Below are 12,935 nucleotides of genomic sequence, written 5' to 3'. Positions count from 1 at the left end.
TCTCACTACAAGTAAACCACTTCTGTCTACTTTTCATTCACCCTGGATAGACTTCTTTGCCTAACCTCTCACACTAGTAATATAGAACCCGTTATTCTTCTGACTCATCCACTTCAGTCTGGGATATGTACTGAGCCAGGATTTCACCAGCGGACTATCTTACTTACCAGTCAAGCCTCGGAGACCCTATTACTCCTCCCACATGTGACCCTTTCTAGGTGATATCACAAGTAAAGTTTTATACAAAGGACTCGTGGCTATCAGTTATACAGTTGAAAAAAGATCCTAATTAGTGCTTCCAGGTATTCTTAACCCTACACTAATGACTCTAAACAAGTGACTTTTCCAGCTAACCGGATTCTACTCACCGTTAGCTATATACCTCCCCGGGGATTCGGACTACACTGAACGCTTACAAACAGTTCTTTGTTAATACGACATGTAACACTTATAGCAGCAATGCAAAAATCATATACATTTACCTATAAATCCTTAAAACATTACAAAATATTTGAACCAATACAGTAGAAAATCAGCAGCACATTTTATTTTACGAGGTTTGTTTATCAATTATCCTGTCTACCTATCTTAACTAGTCCTAACCATTACCTCTGCTATCAGAAAATTACTGATAGAGCGCGCAGGTCACCCGGGTCACAAGTTCACCAATTCACCCCGCGCACTGGGCCCTGACGCGAGAGACCGAGACTGAGTTTGCGTGAACCGGGTGATTTCTTGCACGCCACTATGAGTAATTCGGGGGGTGACTCTTACACCACTTACTATTCATGTACCTGACTTACCACAGGCACACTACTCCAGACGGATCAGGAGCTATCAGGGAATAGGTGACAGATTTCCTAGGAAAGAATATACTTTATAAACCAAAATACATTTTCCACACTGTAATCTGTAAAATAACCACAGACACCTGATGGGTTTAAAAGTTTATCTAATGATTTCAAAGTGAATATGTCAAGATAAGCAAAATACAAAATAACACATCAAGCATTAGGATCACAACCAAAATGTAGCTATGAATTAGGGCAAGGACCATTTGAGTATAAGTGAACACTATGGGATATGAGCATTTAGGGAACACACTATTCAACACAAGTTTAAACTAAAGCGAGGGACCTAAAATGTATATTTAGACTAAGCTACTCATGCTATTCTTACTAAGTTCACTGCAACCATGCTAAGGGAAAGGGAAAAACGGGAACACACTAATAAAATATGACAGTTTTGATAATCTCCTACAGGTGGGGAGAGAAGTGGAACAATTCTAATAAACAATTGCATATAATTTGCATTTCAAGGTGATAGGGCAATATCACAGGCAAGAGCGCTTTATTAAGGAAAGGAGAGTAAGTGAGTGAAAGACGCAAACCCACAAAGTAATATTTACCTAATTAGGAATGAGGACTAACCCTGGCCACGGGTCAGTTTGGAAGGACGGGGACAAGGACCCTCAGAAAAGGAATGCCAGAATGCGAGCAGGTACAGCTCACGGGCAGTCAGGACAGGATACCCCTCAGGTTTGGGTCGGGACTGGGCACACCAAGGTACGACCAACACCCACAGCTTCGGATGCAACGCCTGCGTTACCCCTCTTTGCAAGTAATCTGCCAGTAACCCCGATTGGGTTTTCGAATTTCCCCATCAAAGTGCTTCGCCAGCACTTAAGACTATTTCCACCCCTAGGAGTTTGTGGAAAGTATGGACAGAGTGCTCCGCAGCACTCTAGATTGAGCACCTATAGAGTTAGTAAGGTCAGTGACAGGTCTGCTACTCGGACAAGTCGGACAATTTTCCTAAGCTACACTAGGGCAATTATACTGTTTGGGGACCCTTAGACCACCCATCAATGTTGCAAGTGACAGTTTCTCACATTATGATTGGTCAGGAGAGGTGACTCGGTCATTGTCACCTCCTAGAATTCAACGTTCCTATCATAAATATTGAAATTTTGCTTATCCGCCCCTTGGGTTCACGTTCCCATCCATAGGAATACAGTAGAAAATACGAGTGTACAGGGTATAGCAACATTGTCTCTGAGTTTCAAGGTGGAATTTCATCGTCTTGTGCTGGGTTCTCAGGCGCATTGGGCTTCAGGAGCCAGCTGGCTTGTTTCAGCTTCTGCGCAGTAGAGTTTCTCCCAGGTCACATGGCAATACTCAGAGGAGCCTCATCATGGCGCCGGTTATGTATATTCCAGCCCCCAGAGACGCGATACATGAAAAGTAAGCGAGAACAAATTAAAATCACACATAAAAATGATCACACTGTATACCGTGATAAAATTTTACACACCCCTTACTTTATAACAGCAATAGTATTAAAGTTTAGTGCGAAAAGACAGATAGGCTAAAGCAGCAGTTGCAAGCATAGAGCGTGGTGAGAGACAAGCGGCCATGTTTGCAACAGTGCGCATGAGCAACAGATTCCCTCCAGAATGCGAGTGCGTCACATCACATGGGTATGACCGACGCATGCGCAGACTGAATTTCAGCGAAGCGGCCATTTCTTTAGTGCAAGCATTGTGAGGATGAAAAGACACATAGGCAAGCCTCTTGGGGACACCCGTGTGTTGGGGAAAATGCTAAATATAAGACGGACAGTTGGATTAATATGATTATAATTTGAACGAGGTTCATGGGTGAGAGCAAGTCGCTTTACGTGCGAATCCTTGCTCCATCAAATGGATTTTTTTTTAAGTATGATACTGATTAATTAAGATGATATCTCTTTATGGTTATTTCCGGTGCACCATTAATAGGGGCAAGATATGGACTTTTTAAGAGGGTGATTAATTGGAAGTCAAGCTAACCTCCTATGAGAAAGTGATTTGTTTAGTTAATGCAGTTAAAGTAAATAACTGCTTTCCGGTCCACCGCAACTTCATTAGCTTTCTGGATCCACTTCCAGTGGGGGCTGCGGTTAGCGCTGTGGTGCCCTCTGCCATAAAAGCCGAGGCCGTGCGCTCATCGGATCAAGGATCAGGATTTGCTTGGTGTAACCTTCTGCCATTATTCAGGTTGCATCTAGTAGCATCTACCGGAGGTATCAGAGCGCTTTACATGAGGATCAGCTAGTTGCAGGATACATAGTTATATCAGTTGAATCAGCGAGTTACAGGTTACATAGTTACATCCATTTGAATCACAGGGGGAGGAGGGGGGGAGGGAAGGAGACCCGAATGGGGAGACGAGGAAAAACAATGTCAGATGACCGGCTGGGTAGGTGACGGCCAAGGGGCCAGACTCCTCTATAGCTGAATAGGACAGCTCCACCGGGCATCGGCCAAGGTTACTCGGTCTCCGCGGAGGGTACAAACAGTTTTTGTATCCACCCAAGGGGGGTCGTCATCGATCCATCGAAGGGGAAGAGAAGGAGACACAAATGGGGAGACGAAGGAGACACAAATGGGGAGATGAGGAAGAACAATGTCAATTGCCCGGCTGGGTAGGTGACTGCCAAGGGGCCAGGCTCCTCTATAGCTGCATAGGATAACTCCACAGGGCATCTGCCAAGGTTGCTCGGGCTCCGCAATAGGTAAAAACCGTTTTGGGGTCAGCCCAGGGGGCGTCGTCATAGTTCCATCGAGAGGGGGAGGGAAAGAGACACAAATGGGGAGACAAGGAAAAACAATGTCAGATGACCGGCTGGGTAGGTGACGGCCAAGGGGCCAGACTCCTCTATAGCTGCATAGGACAGCTCCACCGGGCATCGGCCAAGGTTGCTCAGGCTCCGTGGTAGGTAAAAACTAGTGCCCTCTCTCCGATATTGAACCCAGTCCAACATCTTTGGTAATCTTGTCTTTTGATATTTGGAACATCCATGTTGTGAGTGGAAGGGCAGATATCTTCATATTTCTTACCACTGAATATATCAATGCCAACCAGGTGAACCATCTACATTGTTGCTTCATGAAGAAAGCTTGGTTTCTTTCGACAAACGGAACAGAGGCCCAACGTACATATTTGGTAATGGCAACCTTGGCATGTCCGTGCTTGCCAGTTTTGGAAGTTGACATTTCAACGATCGTGCAGGGACGTACCTTCAGGACCACAAACCCATTTTTGCGCAGTGCAGAGCACTGCATAGGGAAAGTGGTGAAAGCCCCAGCATCTCCAGTGGTGAAGTCAATGTCATCAGCCATGGGCTTGATTGAAGTTATACTCCTATCAAGGCGGCTGCCGCCATTTTAGTGTCAGGCGGGGCGAGTCCTATTTTCTGTTTGCTGTGTTAAGATCAATTGAAGATCTCTTCTTTTGCCCTTATACTCCTCCTCCGAAGTAATGATTTTCTCAGCAGCTTAGTAGGGGAGGGGGACAGCAACTGACCACAATTAGAAATTTGCTATGATTCCGGAGTCCTGTTTGTTCGCTGTAGCCGCCATTTTAGAGTCAGGCGGGGCGAGACCTGTCTTCCCAGTTTGGTGTTTTCACCAATTCAGTTGTATTGTAACCCCCTCTCTTCAATTATGCTCTGGCTCGGTGTAATGCTTTACTCACCAGCAGGGGAGGGGAGATGGTCAGCCACAGCCCCTTGATTAGAGAAAATTGTTATAGTTCCGGTCTCGTTTGTCCGCTGCGGCCGCCATTTTAGAGTCAGGCTGGGCGGGTCCTGCTTTCCCAGTTTGCTGCTTTACCCCGCTGTATTATACAGTATTGTCGCCTTATTTATCAATTCCCTCTCCAGCAGGCGAGTGGAAGTTATAGTCTCGCGGTGTTTCTGTCCTCTAGCAGCGTCTCGCGGATCGCGTCCCCCAGGAGCTAAGGGCGCTCCCATCAACGGACCAATGGCACGCCCACATTGCCCAATCTCCGTTCTGCTGGGTATCTCTCCTGTCCTGATGTCGAGCTATGGAGCGCGGTTTTAATCTACTCCCCACTCCATACCTGTTTTAATCTACTCCCCACTTCTTACCATGCTGAACTCAGGGTGCCCTTGCTTTCCGGTCCGACGCAGCTTTAGTAGCTGATTGTGCGGAGAAAGCTTTCTGGACCCACTTCCGGCGGAGGTGGTGTTTAGTGCTCTAGTGCACTCGGCCATAATAGCCGATGCCGGGCGCATAGCGGATGCGCACCAAAGGCATGACAAAGGCAAGCCCATCTGCTCCCGTCCGTGCCTAGACGTCGCCAGGAGTCAGGACCCCTAGTTCTCCTAGGGTAAGAGTTATCTGTTCCATTACTCATCGGCTACCCTGTATCAATTGAGGGTGCCGAATAATGTTAGAGCCCCTCAACAACTCGTATGCTCTAATAGTTTCTGCCTAACCTAGAGGGCCCAGTGGCTTGTCTCATCTGCCATCTTCAGAATAACAACGAACTAGAGAACCTCACGGGGACTGACTCCAGCCCCAAACCTATTAGGACTAACCTAAGAGGCTCCTCTGTAATGTTAGGTCACTAGCCAAACACACAAATGAGATATGGGATCTAATTACCTCTCAGTCACCGGATATTTGTTTCCTGACATAAAGTGGCTGAATCCGTCCAACCTTCCAGCCATTGCGCTAGCTATCCCTGCTAACTGCAAACTGATTAAACTCAACAGAGGATCAAAACTAGGTGGAGGCATTGCCATAGCCTTCTAAAATACAATTAATGTAACGTAACATGGATTACGACCACTATCTCTGACTCATTAGAGCTAGGTATTTTTTAAATAAACCTCTCCGCTACCGACACCTGGAACGGAACCCTGATCTATCGCCCCCCAGGATCCAAATTGAATTTCAGCCGAACAGCTGCTGGAAGAAATAGCCTCCCATGTCTTATTCTCAAATAAGTTCCTCTTCCTAGGTGACTTTAACTACCATGGAGTAGACCACACTAATTCCAAAGTCACTAAGCTATTAGCAGACCTGGATCACTAGGACTCTCCCAACAAATAAGAAGCCCCACGCACTTCTAGAATGTAAGGTACCAACTCCCCTCATATGGACAGATCATTTCTTAATTACTTTTCACATTGTCTCTTCATCCTTCCATCACAAAGAGTATTAGTAGACCTGCATTAAATGCCCACTGACTATGGCACCGTCTTACTCCCGAGGCTTTTAGGGAGGCCTTTCAGCTCAGCCTGCCTAAAAATAATCCTGAGGTCACCGACCTACTGGAGTCCAAATCAAATCAAATAATAAGCTTTATTCGATATTTCATAAAATATCATACAAGCATACAAATTACAGAAATAGTATAAAACAAACAATTTGATCAATTCATTAAAATATGTAAATATAAATGGAAAAGTGTATCGGAGAAATCATTACCATTTAAAAAGCGAGAACAGGAGAACCAATCTTAGCATGATTAAGAGTTAATTAAAAAAGAAGAAATCTAAAAAACAGCATATCTAGGTAGGGCCTTGCAGAGATTGCCTAAATTTGATCAACATAAAAATTGAAAAATTTTATGAGAAAAAAGTTACCATTTTAAAAAAAGGGGGATCAGGGGAACCAAAACTTTTTCATAACTAGAAAATATTATACAAAATTCTAATGAAAAAAGAAAGGATTTTTACGTTGGCCCTTGTGTTCTTGGTAACTGGGTGGGTGGAAAGCTCGGATAAAAGTCATGTAAGTCCCAGATACGAATTGGGCCATCCCCCTCTTTATACTTGCAGGATCGTAAATAAGGGACTATTTTCCTGTGCTTGAACCTAATTAGCACCAAGTCCCCTGGAATGTCTTTTGGCAAAGTGCCCAACCACCCCACCCTCCTGACACTTAGGATCCCCCCATCTAGGTCAGGTGGCAGGGGTCTATTAGTCTGTAGCCAAAACATAGTCTTATGTAATAGATCTTGGCGTGTTTCAACTTTTCCATGAGTTAGTGGTGGGATCCCAGAGACAACGGTCACATAGGGGGCGGCTTCAGGGGGTAAATTTATTCGTGGGATTCTAACAGGTTCAAGTTTAGCCTCGATGTGGTTTGTTTGTACAAACGGTATAGTTTGAGAATGCGCATTCCTGCAGGAATTCAGTTTGGGTTTTTCCAGGACAGTGAGGGGAATAGGAGGGTCTGATAATACTGGTTTGGTTCCTGATGGAATGTGTGTTTTGATTATCAGTTCAATGTTAGATATCCTGCCCCCCAGATCGTTAATTTTTTCCACCAGTGGTGAAATTAGGGAGGTTAATAGATGCTCAAGCTGGGCCAATAAAGTTGGGTGAGTGGATGATGAACAGTTTTCCATTTTTCCATGCTCCATATCCCCCGACACAGAGCTTAGGTTGGAGTGGAACTGAGAGGGACTGGAGCATAGTTTAGGGGTTTTGGCTGGCTTCCTGTTGACAATGGCATCATCGTTCTTTCTCTTGGTGTTGAGCCCACCCGATCGTGCCATGACTGGAGATTGGGGTTTATTAGAGCAAAGAGGTGACATCTGCGGGGTTGGCGTTAACATCGTCTGGATTGGTGGCTATGCTTATGGTGGGTAAATAGTCAGGGATATATTTAGTTCCACACAAGGCATTAAGCTCCTCCCAGATAGACATGGTGTGATGCGAATCTCCAAAAAGTGGGGTGATAGAAATAGTGAGGGGAATCACAGTACCTCTTTGATAAAATAGAATAGAAAGGGGGGTGGCCCGTCCCGTCCTCCTTGTGCCTCCGAGGGCCACAGAGGGCCCGCCCTTTGCCCGGGCTTAGCCCGCGCGCGGTCCCGCGACGCGGGGGCTCGCGCTGGCCTTAAGCGCACCTCCGGGGGCGGGCAGGATGCTGTATGCGCGCCTTCCTGGGCGCTAAGGGTGCTGGGATGTGTAGTTCCCGATCTACCGCCTCGCTGCGGTGATCGGGATGCGAGAGGGAGCAAGGTCCGGTGTCAGAGGAGAGCAGCGCTCGGGCTGCAAGCGTCCACGCCCCCAAAGGTGACCTCCCAGGTCAGTAGATGGCTCAGGTCCCCCCTACTGGAGTCCTTCAACACCTCCTTAACCAAAGCAAAACAACTGCACCACCAAACACTAACTTTGGCGCCCCTGGTTCTCCTATGAGCTAAAACAAGAAAAATCAAGGTGTAAGAACTTAAAGAGGCGCTGGCGCAGAAGCAAAAGCCGCATGATAGGGATCTTTATAAACAAGACTTATCTTGTTACCATCAAAATATCAAAATTGCCAGGCATAATTCAATTATCAATCAAATGGAACAGGCTGGCAATTCTCCTAAAATTCTTTTTAATATAGTTCACGACTTTACCTCCCCTCTGGCATATATTCAGCCTCCCTTTGAATCCCGGAAACTCTGTGACTCACTGGCCAATTTCTTCCAGGACAACGTCTCTCACATCTATGCACAATTTTACCTCCCCTCTTCGCCTGGGGTAGGGATCACTAGATCTGATATGGACTACTTAAAAGAGTTACCCTACATCTTAGACAGTTTTACTCCTTTCACCTTGGAGGAAATTTGTGGTTCGCTGGCGACAGCCAAGTCAGGCTCTCCTTTGGACATTTGCCCCCATAAAATAATGTCTCTGCTGACCAAATACCTTGCCCCAATGATCCTAGAGATATTCAACTGCTCAGTGAAAACAGGCACCATGCCGCCGGAGTGGAAGGCGGTGTGTGTACGTCTCATCTTAAAAAACCCCCACCTTCAGCCAAAAATCCTTGGCCAATAACTGGCCCATATCTTTGCTACCTCTTCTGGGCAAACAGCTTGAAAGTCTCATCAATAAACAACTAGTTACCTACCTAGAAACTAACCAGATTGTAGAGTTCTCCCAATCTGGCTTTTAACCAGGCCATAGCACGGAAACGGCGCTCCTGGCTATGACTGATTCCTTGGGCTAGGGGCTGGACGCAGGTAACCCAGTAATACTCATGCTGTTGGATCTCTCAGCAGCCTTTAATACAGTCTCTCACACAAGGTTGCTGGGAAATCTGCAGAAGATCGGCATACAAGCCCTTGCACTCAAATGGCTCCAGCATTTTCTGGACGATGGTCATCACACCGTCATCCTGGGCCCTTTTTCCTCTTGTAAGACAATCCTTAACAAGGGTGTTCCCCAGGGCTCCTGCCTGAGCTCTACTCTGTTTAACGTCTACATGGCTCTCCTTGCCAGGATTGCAGAGTGCTTTGGCTTTGAAATAATCTCATATGTGCATGACATCCAGCTGATGTTTACATTTGACCCTGATCTGACAGTGGCAAAAAACCGTTTTACCCTGGGCATGCTAGCCATCTCTGATTGGACGAATAGGAACTATCTCTGATTAAATGCAGATGAGACGGAGATCATGCTGTTTGGGAAAGCTTCCTCTATATGGACAGACGATTTGTGGCCTCACAAACTAAGCTCCAATCCTGTGCCCAAACAGACATTACAAAATCTTGCCATGAAAATTGACCTAGCTCTAACGAAGAAAGAGCACATCTTGCCCACCTCCGGAGTATGCTATCATAACATGCTCCTTCCGCGCAGAATATTTCCCTACCATCCAACGTCTGCCCGAAAGACTAGTCCAAGCCTTAGTAATAAGCAGGCTGGAATATGATAACGCCCTTTTAGGGGATGCTAACGAGACCTTTGTTGCCAAACTCCAGGTAGTTCAAAATACTGCAGCCAGGCTTGTTCTCAATTGCGGAGGGAACTGCAGTGGCAGCCAATGAAGAAAAGATCCTGTTTTAAGATCTGCTGCCTTACCTATAATGCCCTAAAAGGGAAAGGTCGACTATATCTGCAACAAAAAATTAAAGCATACACACCGGGCCATTGCCTAAGATCTTGTGATAAAGCCTTATTGTATGTTCCCCGCATTTGTCTTACCCGCAGCAGAGGAAAGGCTTTTTCCTATCTTGCTCCCTACTATTGGAACAAGATTCCACTCCATATTCGCACATGTCCATACTACTGTAAATTTAGGAAACTACTCAAATCTCACCTATTCTGAACCCCTCTTTCCCTCTCCTGATCCCTGTTTCAGCAACAGCGCCAAGATGCCCCCGGGTGAGTTGTGCGCTATATTAAATATAATTGACATAACAAAACAATGTTTGGTCATGTGAAGTAGAGTTATACGACTACAGAACATTTTAGGTCAATGGAGGTAAATTAATGAGTGGCACTTAATGAAGGTTTCCTGTAAAGTTGACCTCACTGATGTTAAGGAAGGTGAGTCATTTATTTAGGTACCATTAATTCTTTTTTTTTAATGACTTGTTGGGAGTTTGAGGAATATTCATGTAAGGGTACATTGAGAGGTGCAGTAAAGTGATATGAGATTTATAAAGTAGAAATAGACTACGAAGGAGACGAGAGGCAAACTGATCATTACTTATTGTTGAGTGTTAATTCAAAAATCGCATCTTCATGTTCTACAGTAACTTGAAATGCAAAAAGTGAAAAGGCCGCTTACATACAAAAAACCCTCAGCAATCCGGGGAACATTTCTTTAAAAGCAACATGAAATGGAACAGGCATTATGTAGATCGTCACCCCAGTAGTTAAAGTACAGCAGGCACAGGTTGCCCACCTCAAGGCTCAGCTGCTCATTGATCAAAATATAAGTATAACTTGAAAACAGAATGAGAGGCAACCCTATTGATGTGTTAGATGTCGCAAAATTGACAGGTAAATAAAAGAATAATCGCAAATCTTGAATGTTGATTCTTCTCTTTAAATCATTTCATAATTCTTTCTTCTTATTTTTTCACAAAAAGCGCAGCCAACGTGTTTCACCTTCAAAAAGGCTTTGTCAGGGCAAGATTTTATCATGCACTTTAAAAGGATATCAATCCCCTTTATGGACAGTCGCACTTGATCACATCTGTCATAAAAACCAACAGCTAGTTGCTCGACGTTTTTCCAGTAGTTTCGACAAAGCACGCACTAATAATTCACGTGGTCTCCCCAATTAATAGCTTCATCGTGTATTTCTCAAAGTTAATCGTCACTTTCTGGCCCAACGTAACTTGAAACGAACAGTCTTTCGGTTCCTTCCCATTTGATTAAGTGCAGGTCCTATTATCGAATATTTTTTGTGGAAGAATTGATTCCCTGACCTGTCACACCTGGATCTCGCTGCTTTAAAGCACTGGCCGTCCTACAGAATACCGGAAATAGGCCTTACTTGCAGACATAATGAATACTGAGCAAAAAGGTCTCTGGACTGTCTATGCTCAGATACAAAATCAGGTTATACAAATCTTCTACTCCAGTTAGTTTCTAAATGCCTACATGGTATTTATGTTGGCTCTCTGCCCAATAATGCTTTGCAAAAATAGCTATAAAATGTATTTTCTTTACATCACAACTTAATGAATATACTGGCTAACAGTTGCTTCTACCCGAGCAAAAGGGTATATTGGAGGCCTATTGTTGAAATCTGGCATTCAAATGGCAGTACCGTTAAACAGCTGTACCCTATTGCCTTTCCACCTATCCTCTTCTTTAGTGGTTCCTAATTTGCATTTTTTCCCAGTATAATGATAGGGCTGGAATGATCAAGGGTTTGGGAGGCGGGCACCAACTAAAAGAAGAGCAGGGGCAGCTGTGGGTTTTTGAAAACTTAAGAGTGTAGCCACTGTCTCTGTTCTACCAAGCAATATTCCTGGGAATGTAAACATTCAATATCTGCACAAGTGGTTTTCCAACATTGCAGAACTGTATTGCAGTGGTTCATGAATGTGGGTCATGGAATCCAGAGCGACCCTCTCTCTTTGTGGAGAGAGAGAGGTGGAGACATTTTTACCAGAGGACTAAGACCCTCGGAGGATCTCTCTGTCGATAAACAACCCAGATTAGCTAGTAGGATTATTCACAAAGAAATGGTTAGCCATTTACACGATTGAATAATGTGTCCTTTTAAATATGGAAATTGGGTTGTGAAGTTGTCCAATACGTTACCCATTTTTAGATGAGACTAAAAGGTTCCATTTTGCCTCAGAAATGCTTCCTTTTGCAGCTGTAGTATGTCCCAAGGCTTTAATTTTTGATCGTGGACTGCCAGTTCAAGATCCTAACAGACATATTGGTTCCTTTCAGGAATTGATGTGGCATTGGGATCCTTGCAAGTTGGATCTCTTTGCCTTCTCCCTAAACTGTCAGCTTCCTCGATTTATTAGCGTGGGACAAAAGCCCTTAGCCTTTCATGAGAAAGATGATGTGGGATGCTTTTGATGACCATTCAGCATTAGGATACCATTTACAAGTACATTTTTGACTTTTCACATCATTGCAATGCCATTCTGCATTCACTCTCTCTATATATATCTCCTGCTTGTGCTGTGTGATCACGTGTACTACTTTGCCCACCACCATTTAGGGAGATGAGACAATTGTTATTCAATCCAAATTGATCATTGCTCGTCACATAGGTGTTTATCTTGTGCCAATGCTGTTTTAGTACCATGGCTTTATGTCGAATAAGTGTTTTCTATTTTGCCAGTTAAATATTACTGTCCAGATACAGGTGGAGTCTTTGAGCATTCACCTTTATTACTTTGGCAATATGCATTACTTGGTGTTTGATTTGACAGGTGACTCTGTTTGCTCCTGAGTTGTGCAACACTTGGCAAAATGTATTTCAAACTTTTTGGCTTTTAGATGGTTAAGTGGGCAGTGAAGAACTGTAGCAGTATTATTAATACCAATGCCGCACGTCCACATTGTGACTGTGGATTTTCTCAAAGAGCAAGCCCATCTATTCTTCTGTATCAGGATGACTCACACTACCAGGCACATTGATCCTTGATCTCCTTGCCTGGAGACATACCCGGGTTAATATTTGGTTGTGTTCACAGCATGTGATTATAAACTAGATAATGTTTCGATCTTTGCCCTTACGGCTGAAAATCTTTATTATCCTCCCTCTCTGAAGATTATTCATTCTATTTTACAAAAGTGGCTATTCACCAACACACTGCCTGAATACTGTTCTTTTCATTGCTTGGCCAGCAGCTAAAACCCTAGAAAAAATTAAGAAC

The 12,935-nt window shown here is 44.4% G+C and overlaps 2 protein-coding genes across 2 annotated transcripts in view; one reads left to right on the top strand and one right to left on the bottom strand.

Moving 5' to 3' along the window:
- Window positions 1–12,935, top strand: part of LOC147747984 (cytochrome P450 2D17-like) — a 227,496-nt gene that overhangs the window by 79,961 nt on the left and 134,600 nt on the right. The gene's annotated exons all lie outside the window — the stretch shown is intronic.
- Window positions 3,744–4,162, bottom strand: LOC147747986 (eukaryotic translation initiation factor 5A-1-like). Its single transcript, XM_086939805.1, has 2 exons — window positions 3,998–4,162; window positions 3,744–3,914 (listed from the first exon to the last, which is right to left on the bottom strand). Exons 1-2 carry the CDS (start codon window positions 4,160–4,162, stop codon window positions 3,744–3,746), a joined length of 336 nt encoding a protein of 111 aa, XP_086795931.1.

Source organism: Lissotriton vulgaris, chromosome 1_1, assembly GCF_964263255.1.
Source record: "Lissotriton vulgaris chromosome 1_1, aLisVul1.2, whole genome shotgun sequence".
In the NCBI taxonomy this organism is placed as follows: Eukaryota; Metazoa; Chordata; class Amphibia; order Caudata; family Salamandridae; genus Lissotriton; species Lissotriton vulgaris.
The sequence above is the reverse complement of the archived record's forward strand: the minus strand, read 5'-3'. Positions and strand labels throughout refer to the sequence as shown.